This window comes from Cupressus sempervirens, chromosome 10 (assembly GCF_028749045.1).
Source record: "Cupressus sempervirens isolate cs-2001-9-10 chromosome 10, ASM2874904v1, whole genome shotgun sequence".
NCBI classification, from domain to species: Eukaryota; Viridiplantae; Streptophyta; class Pinopsida; order Cupressales; family Cupressaceae; genus Cupressus; species Cupressus sempervirens.
The window spans coordinates 397,637,332-397,659,907 of NC_143127.1; the positions used below are offsets into that span (position 1 = coordinate 397,637,332).

At 32.7% G+C, this 22,576-nt stretch overlaps 1 protein-coding gene and 1 pseudogene across 1 annotated transcript; one reads left to right on the plus strand and one right to left on the minus strand.

The window, feature by feature from the left end:
- The window catches only part of LOC149534349 (importin subunit beta-1-like), a 37,591-nt pseudogene extending 16,188 nt beyond the window's left edge, over window positions 1–21,403 (minus strand).
- Window positions 21,404–21,485: 82 nt separating this feature from the next.
- On the plus strand, window positions 21,486–22,152 carry LOC149534350 (protein TAPETUM DETERMINANT 1-like). The gene is made up of 3 exons (XM_089806011.1): window positions 21,486–21,555; window positions 21,642–21,743; window positions 21,818–22,152. Exons 1-3 carry the CDS (start codon window positions 21,486–21,488, stop codon window positions 22,150–22,152), a joined length of 507 nt encoding a protein of 168 aa, XP_089662137.1.
- The last annotated feature ends 424 nt before the right edge of the window (window positions 22,153–22,576 follow it).

Sequence of the window (22,576 nt, forward strand, 5' to 3'; positions counted from 1 at the left end):
GCACAAGAAAATTTCAATATCAAATCTGGTTGCCTTATAATGAGGTTCTCTCCTCTATTTATTCTATTCCTTCACCCCTTCTATAAGATTATAAAATATTATTTTATTGCACTTTTCTAGAAGCTTCCTCCTTTCCAACAATAATCAGTTGTGCTTCTAGAAAATTCTCTTTTCCATGTAATATAATATTATTTTAGTGACTTATGATTTAATATTTATTTTAGTCACATTTTAATTAAATTAATTAATTATAAAGTCATCTTTTAATTTTTAAATTATTTAATAACTTTAGAAGAAATTAATTTAATTATTTCACCTTATTTCTCCACTTAGCCTTCAAAGAATGAAAGGCTAAGAACTCTATTGAGAGGCTAAAAAGATGGGGACATTATAGTCTGCCCATCTAGAAATTTCTTGTCCCCAAGCAATATCAACTTTTGATGTTGTAGAATCTCTTCACTCTCCCATATAGCATCCTCAATAGGTAGGTCCTTCCACTTAATCAAATATTCTCTAATGACATGGCTTCTCAACTAATTCTCTCTAAAATCTAATAGAGCCTTTGGGATCAAAATCAACTTAGCATCATCATCTAAGGGTGGTAGAACCATAGAAGAAACCACATGATGTCTCAATTCCTTCTTGAGGTGTGATACATGAAAAACATTGTGCACTTTGCTATCCGCTGGAAACTCTAGCTCATAAGCCACCTCACCCACATTCCTAATGACTCGAAAGGGTCCATAGTATCACAACTTGAGCTCCTCTGCACCACTCTTCTTAAGAGTAGATTGTCTATAGGGCTACAACATCAAATACACCATGTCCTCAAATTCAAAAGAGCATTCCACTCTCTTCTAATCTACATACTATTTTTGCTAGTTTTGTGCCTTTCAGATGTTTTCATGAAGAGCCCTAGTGATATCCTAATTTTCTTGTAACATGTCTCCAACACTAGGAACTCTAGTATCACTCATCAACAAATTAAGAAAGCTAGGAGCCTTATAACCATACAAGGCCATGAATGGTGTCATCTAAATAGAAAGATGGTAAGTGGTATTGTAGCAGTACTCAGCAAGGTATATCCAGTTAGCCCACCCTTTTTGCTACCTAGAAATATAATTTATGAGGCACCCTTCCACCCATTTTTTGACTATCTTTTCTTGTCCATCTATCTAAGGGTGGTAACTAGTACTCAGAGAAATCTTGGTCCCATACAATCTATAAAGCTCCTACTAGAAATTGCTCATAAATTGACTATCTCAGTCACTAACAATGTTTCATGGTAATCCATGCAATCTAAACACCTCACAAAAAAATAGTCCAGCAACCTATGTGGCTGAATATGAAATAGTGATTGGAAAGAAATGTGCAAACTTGGTCAAGCGATCAACCACCACATATACACAATCCTTACTTTACACTTTTGGCAACCCTATAATGAAGTCCATGGATATACATTCCAACTTCCTATCGGGAATTAGAAGTGACTGTAATAAACCAACATGATATGTATGGTTCTATTTGTTCTACTGACAAACAACACACTCCTTAATATATTGTAGGACATTAGATTTTAGTTCATTCCAAGTGAACCTCTCTTGAACCCGTTGATAGGTTTTGAAATACCTGAGATAGCTTGCCAATGGTGAATCATGAAAGAACCTCAATACTATGTTCTTTACTTCTAATCCTAGAGTCAAGAAAATCCTCCCCTTGTAAATGATAAGATCATTCACCACCATGTACCTATCATCCTATAGTGACCCATCAATAATACATAAATCCTAAGAATCCTTAGCATATTCTACCACAATCAAATGACTCTAATCCTTTGAAACCTCAGCCACAGAGCTCAAATGGGGTTGGTGAGACAAGACATCAAGAACTATATTCTATGAACCTTTGACAAAAGAAATATCAAAGTCATAAGATTGCAACTTGCTTACCCACTTCTGTTGATGATCATTAAGATCTCACTACCCAAGGAAATGTCTCAAGCTATTATGGTCTATTTTTACAACAAACTTACTACCCACTAAGTACTGCTTAAATTTGGCCAATGCATGCATAATAGCTAACATTTCGTTGTCATATATACTGTAGCTCCTCTCAAGACCTCTTAGATTCTTACTCTCATATGCAATTGGATGTTTTTCTTGCATAAGGATAGCTCCAATCCCAGGTCACCTAAAGTGTCACACTGCAACTCAAAGAGTTTAGTGAAATCAGGCAATGCAAGCACTAGGCAAGTAGTCATAATTCGTTTGAACATCTCAAAGCATTCATACGCCTCACAAGTCCAAACAAAAGCCCCTTTCTTGGTCAAATCTATAAGTGGTTCTACATGGTGAGAACACCCATTGACAAATCTATGATAGAATCCACATAAGCCCAAAAATCCTCTAAGTTGTCTCGGATTTGTTAGAGTAGGCCACTCAACAATTGCCTTGACTTTATCTAGATCCATCTAAAATCCTTTTGCACTAATGATGTGACCCAAATATAATAATTTTATCATGCCCAAGTCACATTTAGATTCCTTAGCATATAGAGATTTGTTACCAAGAATACCCAAAACTATGTCAAGATGTGCAAGATGTTCTTCCCATGTCCTGCTATAAACCAAGATATCATCAAAGAAGACTAACACAAATCACCTCAACTTTGAATGAAATACCCTATTCAAGTAGACTAGAATGTATCAGGGGCATTGGTTAGCCCAAATGGCATAAGCACAAACTCAAAATGTCCACAGTGGCAATGAAAAGCTATCTTCTCAATATCTTCTTCCCTCACACAAATTTGGTGGTAACCCAATCTCAGATCAATTTTGGAGAAGTACTTGGCACCATGCAATTCATCAATTAACTCATCAATCCTTAGAATGGGATATCTATTATTGTTTTTTCTCTTGTTAAGCATTCTATAATCAATACACATCCTTAGAGTACCATCCTTCTTTTTAAGCAATACTGTTGATAAAGCAAACAGTGACTTACTTGGTCTAATATGCCCCATAGCTAGCAACTCTTTGATAGCCTTTTCTATCTCATCTTTGAGCCACTTAGGGTGCCTATAGGGAGTGATTATCATGGTCTTAGCACTCTCCTCCAATTCAATGATCTGTTGTATCCCTCTATTTGGAGGTCTACCGAGTGGCATCTCGATAAAGACCTTATCATGCTTGATCCTCAACTCTTTTATATTAGGAAGATAAATAGGTTTCTACTACTCTTCCTGCATTGGCTTCAAAACACAACCTGCTACCCACTCAACCATGTCATGATGCAAGAGATGTTCCATTTTAATGAAAGAAATAGTCTTGCAACTAGTGTCTCTAAGTGCTTTCAACACATGAGTTTTTCCATCCACCTCAAATATCATTTCCATCTCATGAAGGTTGAGGGTGAATATTCCTATGTCATGTAACCATATCATTCCCAAAACCATATCTATTTCTTCCATGTTCACTACATAAAAATCTGCCTTGAACTCATAATTATTCAAGTGCATGGGCAAATTTGAAATCATCTTGTCAAACCTAAGAGTGTAACCATCAGCAACCTTAACTCAAATTCTCTCAAACTGCTCAGTGTGTATACCATGCCTCTCAACAAGCCTAACATCAATAAAATTGTGTATGTACCTATATCAAGAAGGGTAATAATATTTTGACTAGAAAGAACTCTTCGCATCATAAAAGACCCTTCTCATTGAATACTTGTGAGATGAGCCTCTTTAAGCTTCATTTCTTACTCTAATTCTTCATCATGTTCTGATTTTTTTGATTCTAAATCATTAATTTCAGATTGCTGGTCTAAATTAGAATCTTCAATTAGTGCACACATTGCATGATTTGACTTTCCATTAGGTTTCATAGGGTAGTTATGGTTAATATCATATGGTCCCTTATAAATGAAGCATAGTTTCCTCTTCCTCAAAACATTAAGAGTTTCATGATCAAACGAAAAAGTAGACTTACCTTTAGCTTTGTCCTCCTTCTTAGGAAACATCTTGTTGTCACAATTGGAAAATGTTCCCTTTGATTTGAACTTGCTGGTAGGGGCATGCTTTGTGCCTTCTTCATTGCTTCCTGTAGTGAGGGATGATCGAAAGCTTTCAACTAACCCTTTAATGGCTCCATCAATCCTTCCATGAATAGGACCACCAATCTTCTTTCACTAATTTTAGGAACCATGACTAATAATTGTTGGAAGTCATTCAAATAAGCATCAAGGAAACCATGCTATTTTAGTTGTGCCAATTCACAAAAACTCACCTCAGGATCTTTGACATCAAACCTTTCAATTAGCTAGTTGGTAAAATCCTCATATGTAGTGATATGGTTGTGTCTAAGAGTGAATAACCCATGATACCACCACTCATGAAAAGCTCCTTCAAGATGTAGTGTGGAAAATCTTATGGCATCCTCTTCAGGCATTGGCCTCAAAGAAAGATAATTATCAAGATTTTGCACCTAAGACCTAGTTGTGCATTTGTTACTTCTATCATAGTAAGGCATGGAAATCTTACCAAGTGTTTGTTGATAGTCATTTCTTAGACCATAATAGTCATTCCATCCTCCTCTCCTATTTCTTTGATTCATCAATTGATCAAATGTCCATATTTCTCTCATATTAGGAGGGAGAGTGGTATACTCTAGGTAGGCCTGTCTAGCTTCATCTCTGAAAGAAATAGATGGAGCATCATGTGGTTGTTCTTCTCTTGGTGTAAAGGTGGGAAAAAGAGGCCTAGGGGTTAATCCTCTAGTATCTTCAATGCCATGTATAGACCTTTCCTCATTAACTCCTCTATATTCAACTGTGTTTTGATTTTGAGTGGCTTGCTGATCCATTTTTACTAATAAGCATGTCATCATATCAAGCATGGTATCAAATTTCCTTTCAGCTCTTGCATCCCTATTTTCTTCTTCTACCATAGTTTGAATTATTTTGTTGGTATCTCTTTCTCTTAATGCTTCTAAGAATGTATCCCCTTCAACCTAAGGATTCCAATATTGTTGTCTCTGTTCTTCCCTAATATGATATCTGATTTCTCTCTCACTCATCTACTATTTGAGTGATCACAGGATGGTAGGATGAAAGCTCTGATATCACTATAATATCCCTATCCAAATCTAATTGAAAACTTCCTATATTTTCTTTTGCAAAAAAATTCAAACACTTGTATAGTAGTGGGATATATGACTGATTTAATTTTTAGTTTTTTTCCAGAATAAGAAAGAAGACTTCTAATATCATAGGATGACTAAAAACAACTTCTTTTCCACTCAGTCTACACCTAACATGAAATGCAACTTTTTTTTTCTTTTTCTTGATGCAATATATGACATCTATCAAAAGGAGGATGAACTTATATGGGGAAAAGAACCTAATGGTGTTTTTTCTATTGCCTCTGCCTACACTGACTCTTTTGATAACCATGATGAACCTTGTTGGGCTAAAGCATGGATGAAGGGTATGACACCCAAGGTTAACATTTTCTTTTGGACCATGCTGCAAAACAAAATACTTACTCTAGATAACCTTAAAAAGTGTGGGATTGTTATTATCAATAGATGTGTACTTTGTAAGAATGATGGGGAATCTATTGATCATATTACCTTACATTGCCCTTTTTCTATGAAGATTTGGGATTCTATATTTCATCTATTAAAGGTTGAATGGGTTTTCCCTTCCAATTTTCATCTCTTCTTTAATAGTTGGAAGGCTCCTTCAAAAAATTCTTTGATTGGTAAACTATGGGATTTCATTCTACCATATGTTTCTTGGGGTATTTGAAAAGAACATAATGATAGAATCTTTAGAGATGTTGAGTCTAGCCCGAGTTAGGTTTTCCATAAAATAAAGACTCTTTTGATCGAGAACATTAAAAATATAACCCCAGATCAACAACCTTGTAATGATTGGGAATCTATTGTTCTTCTCAATTGGAATTTGAAGGCTGAGATTTTGGGTGACCAGTGGCTCAATCCTAGGGAACAAGCTAGTTGGGATTGCCTTCCTGATGATTGGTACAAGATTAACTTTGACGGAGCTTCGAAAGGTAACCCTGGAATTATAGGATGTGGTATTGTGATAAGGAATTCCAAAAGGGACAATGTTGGAATCTTAACTATTTCAATTGGTACCCAAAAAAATCATGTTGTTGAAGCCTTGACTGCTCTCCATGGTCTTCTGTATATAAAAAAGTTGAACTTGAAAAGGATCTGGTTAAAAGGGGATTCACTCAACATTATTAATTGTTTGAATAAAAAACCTACACCTTCATGGATAATTAGTAATATAATTTATGAGCCTGTTCAAATCATTAATTCTTTTGAGTTATGTGTTATTTCTCATAGCTTTAGAGAGGCTAATGGGATGACTGACTGGGCAGCGAATGTGGCATGTAGAAATGATCAAATTATTATTTGGGATACTCATGACCCCTTATTGCTGGAGGCTTGATTTCTTTTCCATAATGATAAATGGAGGTCATCTCAAATCGTTTTCTAATAATGAATATGTCAGTACGGGAGTATGATATTGAGGTATGTGACCATGGGTTTTGTGCTTTAATTCCCAATGATTTATGTAAAATCTCACATGGATTCTGGGTCTATTTCACCCTGATGTTGTTCACTATCATTTGTGAGGCCCTCTTTACTTGGGAGTTGCAGACAAAGTTCTCTATGATTTTTGGTGTTTTGCAAATGGGAGGTAAAAGGAGATGAGTTGAACTAGGAAGTTGCATGGAGTGGATGAAGAAGGAAGAGGTGTGGGAGATTTTGAGAAGGGGTAATTTCACTAGGTTTATGGAGAGATTGAATGGAGGCAATCCTGCCATCACACAAAAATTTCTCAAAACCTGGAAAGAGGGCTTGATTATGATGGGTAACTAGTGCATGGAGATCACAGAGGAGGTGATTGTTGAGGCTACAAGCCTGGAGCTTGAGGGTCTCAATTTCTATAGGGAGCAGAAGTTATCTGACAAAATTGTGGATAATTTTGTGGACACTGAGATTGAGAAGGCTCGCCTGGTTAAAATTGGTAAGTCCTTCATCAACTCGGCTTCAATATATTGCCCATGGTGGTTCGTCATTTTTTTTATCATGGAATATTTAATGTTGGATGGGAGATTTACCAAATGTTATGGTTACCACTTCATGCTGGCCAACCATTTTAGGCGTAATATGAAAATTAACTTTTCCTATTATCTAAAGTAGTCTCTCACTATCTCTATCCAAGCTTTACAAAAAGACCCAAATGGTATACATGTTTGCCATGAGGGTCTAATGGTGCTTATTTTGAATACAATAAAGGCCAAAAGAATAGTGAGAAGCAGGGGTCAAATTTAAGATGCTGACTATGAAATGGAAGGGAGTGCCTAGGAGAAGGGTTATGACTCCAAAACCCAAGATGAAGCTAATGGGGATGAGGTTTATGTGGTTAAGGGAACTGGCAACAAATCTACGAAGAAAAGGAGAGTCGCGGGTCACTCTAACTCTGAAAAGGAGAGTGATTTTGTGGTGGATCTGCTAAGGGTTTGTAAGAAGTCTGAGATAAAGGGGAAGAGGGTTAAGGATAATCCAGGGAAGAGGGCTTCATCCCCTTCTGATGATGATGATACCCTAGCCCGATGCTTGGAAAAGAAAATATACCCATCCAGGTGCCCTAATAAAGAGTTAGGAGATAAAGAGGAGTCAAGTGATGAGGACTCCTAGGAATAGGGGATTCATGAGGGTTGGGAGAATAGACATGAAGGTACCCCTAATCCTATGAAAGGGATGCATGGTAACCCAGGTGCTACACTAAAAGAAATTGGGCTCATGAAGAGCCAAATTCAAACGCTTGGCAGTGACATGCAAGAATTTAAGAATTTTTCATGCATGTTAGTAAAACTACACATGGTGAGTGCACCCTTGGCCAACATATTGACAAGCTCATGGATGTGGTTGGAAATGCTAAGAATGTTAAAAATCTTATGCAGGAGATTCTACAACTAAAGGTTAAGGACAAGGCTATTGACAGAGACTTCAATGTGAATCAGGAGAAGGTAACTATGATGGAAGCCAAGATGTGCAACCTTGAGAAGTTAATTAAGAAGATGGCTAACAATGTGTCATGGATAAAGGCCATGACTCTCCTCCGGTGGTTGATAGCCAAGGTCTTAGAAAATGCACTAGGGCCCATTCTAAAATGAATGATGGTATAGCCAAGAAGGATGAGGTGAAGGCTATGGCAGAAAACATGCAGATGCTAGCTAATCAGGCTCTGGACCTGATTAAGGCCATGTAGCTAGTTCTTTTCTATCTTTTATGTTGTCCTTTTTCTTTCCTAGTGCTATTTCTTTCCTATGTTTTTAGCAGTTCTGTCTGTGACCTCTTGTGTTTCTTTTTGGAGGTTTATTTTATTTTTGTTCCTAAATGATCTATCTTTTCTGAGACTATCCTTTTGTAATAAGGTTTTGGGTCCTTAAAATCTATTTTAACTTAATCAAAACACTTACAGCCAATTGACATTATGTCAAACAATTGACATGCAACTAACATTATAATTCAAACTTCAAAATTGATATTTTATTGATATAAAAATTTTGATATAAAATCAAGTTACAATGCCTTCAACAATCTAACTAGACTATCCATACAAAACCATGTAGATATATTTTAAGATAATGCATAAACATGAAGATAAAATGAAGGGATGCTAAGATTGGTAGGTAGCTTTAAAAATAATTGAAATCTTTCATGCATTATAGCAGCATTGTTCGCAACATTGTAGCAATACTACTCATGAGCACTGTAGCGATAACACCATTCACAATTTCTAGATAGATGGCACTGTAGTAGATGGGTATAAACTTCCTAATATGCCTCTAAATTAGCTTCTTAACTCCTTCCAAAGTATAGATAAAATGAGGGCATCAAATGACCCTTAAAAATGAAGTGTATCTTCTTCATGAATTGCTGCAAAAACTCAATAAGCTTTAATGAGATGATTGAAATATCACCTCCAACAAATGCAACAATATCAGCTGATAGTTTCACAACCTCAAAGTTTCCAATCAAAGAGAATTATTATTCTCAATGGCTGAAATGTCCTATAGAAACCCTTGGCTCCACAAGTGCACAAGCAAATGTCAATATCAAATCTGAATGCCGTACAATGAGGCTCTCTCCTCTATTTATTCTATTCCTTCACCCCTTCTAGAATAACATAAAATATTATTTTATTGCACTTTTCTAGAAGCTTCCTCCTTTCCAACAATAATTAGTTGTGCTTCTAGAAGATTTTCTTTTCCATATAACAATATATTATTTTAGTGACTTTATAAGAAATTAATTTAATTATCTCACCTTATTTCTCCACTTAGCCTTCAAATAATGAAATGCTAAGAACTCTATCGAGAGGCTAAAAATATGGGGACATTACAAACTTTCTTCTTGATTTCCCACTATTTCTGAAATTATTTCCTCTCTTAGTCATTCTATCTCTGCTTTGTGCATTCAAAGTACTTCCTGATGTAGATCCACCTGAGGTTTTCCTATGATTTTTTTCACTCAAAATAACACCAATCACATCATCATATTTTAGGGTATTAGATCTAGAAACATAATTACTTACAAGCATTACCAAGCCATTCTAGCTTTTAGGAAAAGAACACAAAATCAAGAGGCCCTAATTTCTTCATCAAAACTAATACCCATAGAAGATAATTGACTAGTAATAGTATTGAACTCATTTAAATTATCTACAATAGATCCACCTTTTTCCATTTTCATATTAAATAAATGCTTCATGAGAAATACATTATTTGAAGTGGAGGCCTTTTCATACAATTTCACTAGGGTTTCCATCAACTCTTCTATCATATTCACTTTTGTAATGTTAAATGTCACTGATAGTGCCAAGCATAATAAAAAATTTCCAAGTGATTTTCTATCTAAAATCTCCCAATCCCCATTTGTCATAGTTCACTAGTTCGTAGTTTTTCCTTCCAACAACTTCCAAAAATCCTTCTGATAGAGATAGTCCTCCATTTGCATCTTCCATAACTGAAAATTCTTCCCATTAAACTTGTCAACCCTTATCTTACCCTCATTTTCCATCGCTCCCACTCAACCATGAGACTCCCACTCAATCGTGAGACCTTCCTATAGAGGATCGCCAAAAAAAATGACAATGGTTTGGCAAAAAGATAAAAAAAAAATGAAAACTTTTTGCCTCTAATACCACTTCTTAAGATTAACTTTAGATAGAAATAATAGTTATATGCAAATATAAATAATACTAGAAAATAATAGATCACAAATAAGAGAACACAAGACACCAAGATTTAACATGGTTCACCTAATCCCTACACTGCATCCACCAATAGCGAGTCCAATATTATTATGATCCAATAATTACAACATGATTACAATCCGTCATCCATTATAGCTCAATACCATAAAAAAAACCAGTTTTCACATCACACATTATGAAAATCCCCAATCCTAAGCCTTTTTATACAAGGGAGTGCACTTGGGGCACTACTCCTTGACCCCTTCTTGGGGGCCCTAGCCTCAAACCCCTATAGAAATAATCTAGATGGAAACTATGTCGCATAAACCTTTGAGGCTGGTTAGGCTCCATATTAGAACAATGTTAAGGGTTAATATTATCTAGAATAATCTAGAGAAGAGGCTTCCCAGAGCCTTCCATTGTACAATCATAAGTAGATGTAGAACATTCTAGGATATAGAATACTCTAGAAAATGAGTTTCTAGATTTTGGTATTACATGTATAAATATGTGATGTGCACATACAAGCTCTACATTGTTAGAAGACATTTGAAGGTCGGATGTATATAAACAAGATAGATTAATATATTTTTGAACTTGTTTATTAGTTATATATCTCTAATTTTTGGCTTTATTTTGCCCTACTTTCTAAATTAAACAATAGTTATTACTTTGGGTTTTATGTTGTTTATGACCTATTTTAACATGTTATCAGAGATTAGGCTCAACTAGACATAGATTTCTATGTAGTTTAGCTAGAGATACATTTAGAGGTTCAGCTAGAGATTCAACTATAAATTATCTAGAGAGATTTGGTGCAGAAAATACATTGCTAAAAGTGGTTTTTTTGCAAGGCTAACTTTTTTAGCTAACATGGGCTCTTCAAATGATGTTTAGCCTATATTTGATGGAAGTGGTTTTTTAGATTGGAAGATTGTAGTCAAGAGTGCCATGAGAAAAAAGACCTTATGGGGGATATTGAATAAGGAGATTGGAGAACCTTAAACTAATAAAGAAAAAGAGATTTGGAGATGCAAGTTGGAGCAACATAGAGGTATTATTGGTAAAGCTTTAAGCCCCAATCTCAATGGAAGGTTTGTTGATATTGATGATCCAATAATTCTATGAGATAATTTAGAAAAATATTATAAATATGCTGATATTGCTAGCATATTTAACAAGAGAAAAATTTGGTGAACTTGGATCCATCCTATTTTGAAAAAATGACTGATTGTTTCAATGAAGTTACTTCTTTAAATGCTCAACTAAAGAAAATAGTTGCTAAATATGCAAAGAAAGATTTTTAGTTGATTGTAATGGTTGAAAGTAAGCTCCCCCATCCATACAATGTATTTAAGGAATCAAGGAAAAGGATTATTTAGCTAAATCCTAATACTCCACAATAAACTTTTGATCAATTTTGTAAGTTTGTTATAGATGAAGAAGCCCAACTTATTAAAGAAGGATATATTAAGAAAAATCATGCATATGCAGCTAGAAGTAAGTTTTTTTATAAATGATGGAAAGAAGAATTGGAGAGGATATAATAAATTTCAGAATAATGAGAGTTTGAACCATTTTTGTAGACATGATGGTGCATTGAAACAAGATGGAAGAAAACCCATTATTTGTAGGTATTATGGTGGTGAAAATCACATGGAGAAACTCTATTTGAGAAACAAGGACAATGAAAGGCAACCAAAAAAGCCCAAGAAATGAAAGTTTAAGGATGACAAGAAGGATAGATACAACTTTGTAGCCATCTCCCAAAAAAGAGAAGATAAAATAAGTAAGGAGGTGACTGCTACACTTGAAATAAAATCTAATGTTAAGAGGGGATAATTTTCTTTAGATTCTATTAAAGAATGAATTTTAGATTCAGGTGCATCATTTCACATGGTTGGAGATAGATATTTTCTTACTTGTTTTCATGAAGGAAAGAATTCAGATCAAGAAATTATTATAGGCAGGAAAATGAAATTGCCAGTTATAGGTATAGGAACTATTAATGTAACAAATGGGTCTTTAACAAATGTTTTATTGGTTGAAGGATTAGGGGTGAATCTAATTTCAATATACAAAATAGTTCAAGCTGGATATGAGTTTTTTGTTACTGCTGATCAAGTCATTCTTAGAGATAGAAAAACCCAACCAATATGATTTCCATTTGTAGAGTTGATCATGAAGAAAGCCTTTTTAAATTTGTCGGATTTTCTAATGAAGATTTTAAACACTGTCATGTTTATATTGCTTAAAATTATTATATGTCAAAACCTTAGCATGCTAGACTTGGACATATCAATTATAAGAAATAACAAGATATTGTTAGAATGGATATGGTTAAAAGGGTTAACAAAAATCTCACCATCTAAATGAGTTTGTGAAGGATGTGTTTTAGGGAAACATCACCAAGATTCTTTTGATCTAGGTAAAGTATGGAGATCCAATCATCCATTACAATTCATTCATAGTGATTTATGTGAACCAAGCTATCCTTCACTTTTAGGTGCTAGGTATCTCCTCACTTTTATTGATTATTATAGTAGGAGAGTATGGGTTTATTTCATTGAAACAAAGAATGAGGTACATGAAGTTTTTCAAAAATTCAAGGCTTTAGTTGAGAATCAGTGTGGGAAAATAATTAAATTCTTAAGAGCAGATAATGGGGGTCAGTATTGTAACTATGCATTTGAGTCATTTTGGGAGAATTGTGGAATTAAATTGCAAAAAATGGTACCATATACTCCTCAAAAAAATGGGGTGGCTAAATAAATGAATAGAACTCTTCTAGAAATGGCTTGTTTTATGTTACATTTTAAAAGTTTACATAATAAATTTTGGGGTTTGGTTGTTTCTTCTGTTGCATATATTTGCGCAGAGTTCCAACTAAAGCGCTCACAAATAGCACCCCTGAAGAAGCTTGGAGTGGTAGAAATCCCCATATTGGTTATTTTAAAGCATTTGGGTGTATTACTTGGACACATATCCTTGATAAAAAGAGGAAAAGGTTAGAACCAAATAGTCACAAGTGTTTTTTTATGGGTTATAGTGAAGAATTAGAGGCTCATAGGTTATATGATTTCACAAAAAATAAGGTATTTTTTAGTACAGATGTAAAGTTTGATGAGCATTCACAACTTACAACAACAACTGCTTCTCCTATTCTAGAAAAAGGTGAAGACTTTATTGATGAGGATGATGTATGCATTGTTATTACAAATGAAACTACTAATACTTTTGATTAGCCATTACCTATAGGTAGTGATAATAAATCTATACATAAGGCTAAAAAATAAAAGGAAGGAATGGTTACGCTCTCATTGCAAAAGCATTACATGAAAATGATCAAAAATCCTATGAGGAAGCTCGAGGGAAGAAAGAATGGGAGTAAGCCATGAAAGCAGAATATAATGTATTAATGGAAAATAAAACTTGGGAACTTATACCTCAACCCCTAGGTAAGAATGTTATTGGTGGCAAGTGGGCTTACGAAACAAAACTTAGATCAAATGGTGATATAGAGAAATTCAAGGCTAGATTGGTTGCTAAAGGATTTAATTAAAAAGAGGGTGTTGATTATGAAGAAAAATTTTCTTCTATCATTAAAATGAATATATATATAGAGTTATTTTATCTACAACTGCAAGTCTTGGGTGGCATGTTCATCAAATGGATGTAAAAAATGCTTTCTTAAATGGAGGTTTATATGAAGAAATCTATATGGATCAACCTCTAGGTTTTATAGATCAGCAAAATCCTAACCATGTTTATAGAATAAATAAGTCACTCTATGGACTTAAGCAAGCACCAAGAGTATGGAATGAGAAGATTGATAGGTATTTTCAGCTGCATGGGTTTAAAAAATGTAAATCAGATCCAAATCTTTATGTGACGAGGGTGAAAGATGACATCATCATTGTTGTAGTTTACGTAGATGATTTACTCATTATTAGACCAAATATTAGTTTAATCAATGATTTGAAATCAGATCTCAAAGTGACATTATATATGACTAATTTGGGTGAGCTAACTTATTTTCTTGGCTTGTAAATTAGTAGGCTTCTTGATGGTTTGTTCATCTCTTTAAAAAAATAAGTTTTGGATCTTTTAGAGAAATTTAAAATGCTTGATTGCAAGATACTCCCTACTCCTTTCCAATCTAGAGTCAAGCTTACTAAGGAATGCACCTCCAAGAAAATAGGTTCTACTATATATCGACAACTTGTTGGTAGCTTGGTTTATCTAACTCATTCTAGACCAGACACTTTTTTTGTAGTCAATATGATATCTCAATTTATGTAGGAACCTAAAGAAAGTCATTTGATGGCTTCCAAGAGAATTTTGTGATATGTTTGTGGAAAAATGTACTATGGCATACATTACAATTAGAAGTCCCCAATTTCTTTGCTTGGTTTTACAAATTTAGACCGGGGTAGTGATATTGATGATAGAAAATCTATAGGAGGCTATATTTTTAAGCTTGGCTCAAATAGAATGACATGGAGAAGCAAAAATCAAGCCACTACATCACTATCTTCATGTGAAGTAGAATATAGAGCAGCAAAAAAAATGGAAAAAGAAGTAGTTTGGCTTTGACATCCTTTATGTGAGCTTGACTTTGAAAAAAGTTTAGCTACTACTTTGTAATGCAATAATAAAAGTGCTATACAAGTTGCAAAAAATCTTAATTTTCATGCTAAAATAAAGCACAATGAAATTATGTTCACAATATTAGGGATCTTGTTCAAGAAAATATTGTTAATTTTCAATTTTGTCCAAGTGAAGATCAAACTACATATATATTTACTAAAAGTATGCTTGAGGCTAAATTTCTCAAGCTATAGAGTATGCTCGATATGATTGTGGTGAACATTAAGGGGGGATAGTCATATAATTTTCCCCTCTTCCCCTCTCTTTTGTATTTTTTTTGTAGCCAATCTTAAGGGGGGATGTTAAGGGTTAAAGGTGTCTAGAAGAATCAAGAGAAGAGGCTTCCTAGAGGCTTCCATTTTATAGTCTAGATTAAATGTAGAACATTCTAGGATATAGAATACTCTAGAAAAGGAGTTTCTAGATTTTGGTATTACATGTATAAATATGTGATGTGCACATACAAGCTCTACATTGTTAGAAGATATTTGAAGGTTTGATGTATGTGAGCAAGATATATTAATATATTGTTGTTTAAATCAATTATATATCTCTATTTTTTGGCTCTATTTTTTCCTACTTTCTACATTACAATATTTATTACTTTGGTTTTTATGTTGTTTATGACCTATTTTAATAGGGTAGGCCATGAACCCTTCATATTAGTGAGTAGCACCTTTCTTAGATGAAACCACTCTTTATGTCTAAGTTTGATGCCCACAATCTCAACAATTACCTGAGTAGAAGTGTGATTGCCATCTCTAGTTGGAGATAGGGTTTACAAAATGAATTCTTTAATTTGGGTCTTGACAATGACTTCCAAAAATTTGCTTCCCTGAACAAGCTTATCTTTTCTATGGGCTTCTTTAGCATTGAAATAGTTCTTCAAAATAAACCCTACAAGCCTCTATCTTTCTAGAGGATTTTCATTTTTGGAAATCTTGTGAGACAAGGATATTAAAAAGGCTCGAATATTTTGGTCTTGAAATTGTTCTAAATTTCTCTCAGTAGTTTTTAAATGCCTTCTCCTACAACTAAATTTGGGTGACCTCTAGAGATAATCTAAACAGTCTATTTTCTAACCGCCCTATAGCCCCTTTATTTCTCAGATATAGAGTATTCTATCTATTGATTCTATTGAATTGTAGGATAGAAAAGCTAAAGAGCATTAATATTAATAACAGTATTGGGTCCTTACCAGTATTAGACCTTGGATTTGTATAGATCCACAAATCAAGGTATTATCATGAGGCCTCCTCCATTTTGGTAGAGAGATAACAATGATTATAGATGTTTCTTTTCCCTTAACTAAAGATGGAAAAAGAAGACCTACTGCAAGATGAGCATTGAAAAATGGCCACCATTGCATAATTGTTATTTCTCAACCTTTTCCTCTTCAAACTTCATTTTATTTTTTTTTACATTTTTTTGTTCCTAGCAAGACTTATTTTTTGCATATTTCACTCTTTCTTATCTAAATAAGTTTTAAATAATGTATTATATAATTTTTTTTATACTTACCATGAGTTCCAAATAATAATGATCTCTAATATCCTCTAAATACTAGTCACGTTTTTAGTTGTTTGTGTTTAGGTGACTAATTACTAGTGACTAAATATTCAATCACTTATTTAGTCATTTCTACTTGGTTGATCTTGTGATTTTACCTAGTGCCAAAATTTGTCACTTATTTAGTCACCTATAGCTATAAATTGAGAAGAAATAATAGAATGTGATTAGTTTTAGTCACTCAACTAAAAATTTTAGTGACATGACTAAATTTTTTAGTCACATAGTCACATATTTTCCAAAATGTACTAGTGATATGTTCTAAAATCCATCTTTTATCATTAACACTTGAATTGTCCAATTACAAATTCATTAGTAGCCTTATCATAGTAGAGAAATATTGTGCTCAATCATCGCATAAGAAAAGTGGGCCATCTTCCCTCCAATGTAACGAAGAGGATAGATACTAATTATAATAACTTCTCTAACAACCCCTATCACATTACTATATCCAATTCTCGCCTCTATTAATTATCTTTTCTATTAATGATTAGCCTTACCACACAACATTAAAATCTTATAAAAAACATGTTTTGTTTTTATTACACCCAAAAATGAAAAAATAATAATAATTTGACAATAATGACTTATGTGTCATTTTTCCTCATCCATTTTACTCCATGAAGAAACTACTCAAATACCTTAGAAAATTTGGACTAGTTATCATTTAATAGTTTCCAAAGACACAATGACTATAATAATTGGGACTCAACAATCTTCTATGTGTGATAATTTTTTGGTATGTCAAACTCAAATCTAAATTTGAAGATGATATAAAAAGGCACACAAAGGACCAAAATAAAGTAGAAAAATCTCTAAAGTAGACACATCAAATTAAATTTCCACCTCTAAAATTTGTGGAAATTTTAAAGCAAACTTGTGCAAAACCTATTTTAGCCCTTAATAAAAAAGAATTGTAAGGCAAGAGCCTACAACATATGGGTAGCTTGTGAGCCTCTCATGTGGGAGGTCTTGGGTTCCAACCTACTCAAGTTTGATGCTTAATAATAATTAATTTCAATACTTATCTCTAGTAAAATTATAAAAATAGAAATGATTTTTCTAAAATACTTCTTATATATTAAAGTTTTTCAAATTAAATTGAAACCTTTAGAATTTGTAATAGTATGAAGAATTGCCCCTTTTAGACACATCTACAATCTTCAAGAATTCAAAATCCACAATTTAATCATCAATGGATCAATGAACAAAGAATATACCCATTTTATTAAAAAAATTGTCCCATTGGGTTAAGTAGATCTCACATTTATAGAGTTTTTGTGGATTCTTGCACCTTATGTCTCAAGACCAAATTGAACCAAAAATTACAACCTCTCACCAATCAGAAAAAACTCAAGGTTTTAGAATGTCACCATAAAAGAAAATGTTTCTACAAACACCAAGGAAATAAAAAACAAATCAATGAGGTTCATGTGAAAGGATAACATCATAAACTAAATACATGTGGGAAAAGTTATTTAAATCAATAAAAAAGGTGACATGTTACTAGTGTGAAATTAAAGTACCAAATAATTACTGAATAAGGATATTATATGAACTTATTTTCTCCCACTTCATTAAGAAACAAAACCTATGTTCTAAAATATCTTGGAAACAACTTTAGGTTAATATTGTTTTGAAAAAAATCAACCAGTGAATTGAGTCCTAAGTTAAACAAGGGGTTCCAATTTCCTTAGTATGAATACATCATGTTGTGGATAAATTAGCTTGTTCTTTGAAGATTAAATTTCTTACTACAAAGGAATGCAACCCAAGAACTGATTTCTATCACCATTATTCTTCTCCCATCCAAATCAACTAATATCATTGAATTTTAAATCCATTCTAGCATAATATAATTTTTTTTATCTTCTAAATTAGGGTACTTGATGGATCTAGAAAATATGAGAACATGGTAGTCATTACCACTAAGATAGATGGAAACAAATGAATTAGAAACCATGTGATTTATTACTAAACATCCAAGTATTTTAGCTTATCTAATATGATATTTTGTAAATCTTTATATATAGTAAAAATTGAAATACCAATCCCAAACTTGTATAAAAGAGGTTCTAGTTTCATTATCTCTAATATCATGTTTATATACTAAAGTGCTTAAACTAAAAGAAAAAGCTTTACAAGAGAAACACAAGAATATACCATTTAATATAATAGATGAATCTAAATAAGTCAGCTATCAAAATATAGAATACCATTTATATAAACTAGTGATAAATACATGATTAATGTGGTGACCATGTTATCAATGCATGCAACCATAATAATTAGAAGAATAAAAATAAATAACAAAGAAACCCTAATACAAGGGTAAATCTTAAGCTTATATTTTACCAAAGGTTTGTACCCTAGAGAGATGATCATAAATCTAAAAGAAACATTTTCTCATGAGACCCAATTTTGAGAAAGCAATCTCTTTATCTATTGTTTCATGGCCCAAAACCTCCTTGGGATAGGTAGAGCAACAAAGGAAAGGCACACAATTGCATAAGGAAGCTCTTTTTGTAGCAAGTGAGCATATGCAATTTAATGAGAATTGGGGATAAAAGGGAACCAAAAGTGTTCATAATATCCTTTCAAGCTTTTTCTTGGAAAAAGCAATACCTTGTAGGAGTAGCCATAACCTCAGCCATAATAGGATGATAACCATATAGAACACCCCTAATAAAAAAGATACTAGAGGACCTTATAGAAGCAATTCCTTCATTACACATAGAAGTAGGCATAGGTACATCCCCCAAGGTTTGGAAAATTTAAAGAGTCGATGAGTATAAAGGGAGAATTTGAAACATATCATAGTATTATGTATGATCCCTTTCAAAAAAACATATTACTATATTTCTATGCATTACATGTAATAAAATTATATACCATAACATGTAATATCATATTAATAATGGTAATAATGATTATACATTCTATCGTAGATTACCAACTCATCAAAAAACTTTTAAAAATGCCATTTTCATGCCTAAAGTATGATAATCATCTTCAAACACTATTTATATTAGAATCTTAAACACCATTATTTTCAGGTACACTAGCAACAAGATTGAATTTTAATATTTTAATTCAAAATTTCAATTTTAAACAAAATTGCTAAAAGTTAAAATAGTCTAATTTATATTAGTATAAATAAATAATTCTAAAGTTGCATTTTTATTTTGTATAATATAAAGAAAAAATAGTAAACAATAAGAACATTTGCTTATTATTTTGTAACATAAATATATGATTGCTTTTTATATGATTTCTATAAATTTATTTGATCAACATTATTATAAGATATATTAAACCAAAAAACCTAGGAACCTATTTTTTTTTATTGATTATAATTAAAACATAATATATAATAATAAAGTTCTTGTTAAGATAGCTTATCAATTACTTTCAACCTTGTAAAAAATATTAACACACTGGTTACATAGAAGTATGATTTCCAATATATCAAAATACAAAAAGAAAACTACCGATGGCCTAGAATTTGTTGCCTCTATGCCAATTCTTTCTTTTACATCGTTACCTATGTATCTCCTAGGAGTTTAGCAAATGAGTTTTAATCAACTTCAATGGTAGTAGAAATATTAAGGAACATAAATTTCCAAAGAGATTTCCTAAGAGAACTACTTTTAAAAATGTTTTCATTTTTATCATAAATGTTAAGTGCAGGGAGTGACTAGTTAATACTTTTAGAATATTAAACTATAGTGCACAATTAAGCCCAAAAATTCTACAAGCTTCTCTACAAAAGGAACAAATGTTAATGTCACCATCTAGTTTTTTAACAACTAATTTATGTAGGAAAAGGAGTCATATGAAACATGACTTCTTGGCTTCTATAGGTCTGCACCACATGCCAACAAGGTTCTTACTTAGTTGAGTAGGTTCACGGTTCAACCCACCAAACTATTAAACTAACCATGAGGAAAAATTGTGTCATTTTTAAGATTGAATAAGATTGACTCTAAATATGGTAAATTTTAATATAATTTTATTAATTTATTATAAATTTGATTAAGTTTTATAAATTTATAAATTATACTTTTACATAAAAAATCTAACGTTTGATTTAGATAAAAAAAAAATTTAATAGAAAAATTATAATTTATAATTAAATATAAATGTCAGCATACCATTATAACTAATAAAATTTGTATTTAAAGTATTAATATTTTGTTTAAAATAAAAAAATATTATTCATACAATATATCACAAGAAAGAAAAATATTTTATTAAAATTATTATATGTTATAAGATATTATTGACATAATAGTTTTACATAACAAAATATGGTTTCTCAAAATCCGCTCCTATAAGACCCAAATTTATAAGTCAATGAAATTCAAGTAAAATAAATTTTAAAATTTTAAAATTTTAAAATTTCATAAAAAATATTACAAAAATTGAAAGTTAAAATTAAAATGAAAAATACTAGGAAAATTTAATAATTAGTTAAGTACAATTGATTGCAATTGTATAACCTATAGAAAATACAATAAGAAACTAATTAATATTTTTGATTAAATATAAATTTAATAATGTTTTTAATTAAGTCAGTGGGAAATACAATAAATAACTAAATAATGTTTTTGATTAAATATAAATTTAATAATGTTTTTAATTAAGTCAGTGGGAAGACCCCATTCAGTGGGAAGAGGGCCCTGATTCCAATGATTCCAATAAAAACAAAGAGAAGATTTAGAAACAACAATATAATCGCTGCTTTGAATCATCATAGCCCAAAACAAGCAAAATTATGACAGCTATTTACTATTTAATAATTAGTTGAAAATAATTATATAATGTCTTGTGGTTTTAAATATTATTTAAAAATAACTGTTAAACAGCCTTGCGGTCGACTGCACAAGCATACCGGCGTGTGATGTGGCTAGATTGCTATATAAACCACTGGAAGGCAAACTGCTATGTAATTCCAAAGTGTTCACAGGAACGATGACGATGCTGAACTTGATCAATGTGTCCGCCTTCTTTGTTCTCCTCATATTCTTCAAGGGTGTCTCGGGTACCAATTTTACACCATCAATATGCAGTTCTAAGCTTTTTACTTCAACTTTTTTAGACCACATAACTCATTTGTGATATATGCAGGCTTTTCAGAAATGCAAGATTCACGCTCCGTGGTGGCGTCCAATGTGACAAATGAAACTGTGACTTTAAGCTACACAAACCGTAGGCTGTTGGATCGTGTGGGTAAGTCAAATCCTTCAAATACCTTATGTATTTTTTCATAGCTAGGAATTTGATGGGTATAATTAAATTTGCAGGTCGATTCGCGGAGAAACTGGTTCCGGCTTGCGAGAAAAACATAGTAGTTAATCAAAGCCCCAACTCTCCGATGCCAAACCAAATTACACCATCATACACAGTGACAGTAGCGAATGTGTGCAGAACAGGCTGCTCCATTGCACAAATACATCTCGACTGTGGATCCTTCGCCTCTGCCATATGGATTGACCCAAGATTTTTCAAGCGTTTGAGTATCAATGACTGCCTTGTTAACGATGGGAAGCCCATAACGGCCGGAGGCTCTGTGTCCTTCGTTTATGCACAAACTTATAAATTTCCCATGACAGTCTCTTCTGCTAAATGCGTGCCATGACTAGAAAGCACTTTGTGTCATATTGTATGCCTGAGGCCCTAACTACTGATGAATAATGGCTTTGGAGTATTAAATAAATGTGTAGAGAGCAGATCTATTTACTGTTTCTGCAACGCATATTTATAATTGCTGGTTCCGTTGGTTTGTCTTTGGAACCGTTATATACTATGGAATTTATTGTGTTTATTTATCAGTTTTGCTTGTGTTTACAACTGCTATATGCTGTTGAATTCATTATGTTGATGTTCAATATCATTTAAACTGGAGATAATTGCATTGCTCTTGTAATGCATATATCGGACTCAGGGTTTCATGGATGTTTTAGTGGAATAATATATTAGAGAAACGGAGACATTGTTTATTTGTCCTTCCCAGATAAAATTGATGCCTGTTAACACATTTAATATTGATTGTACTCGAAAAT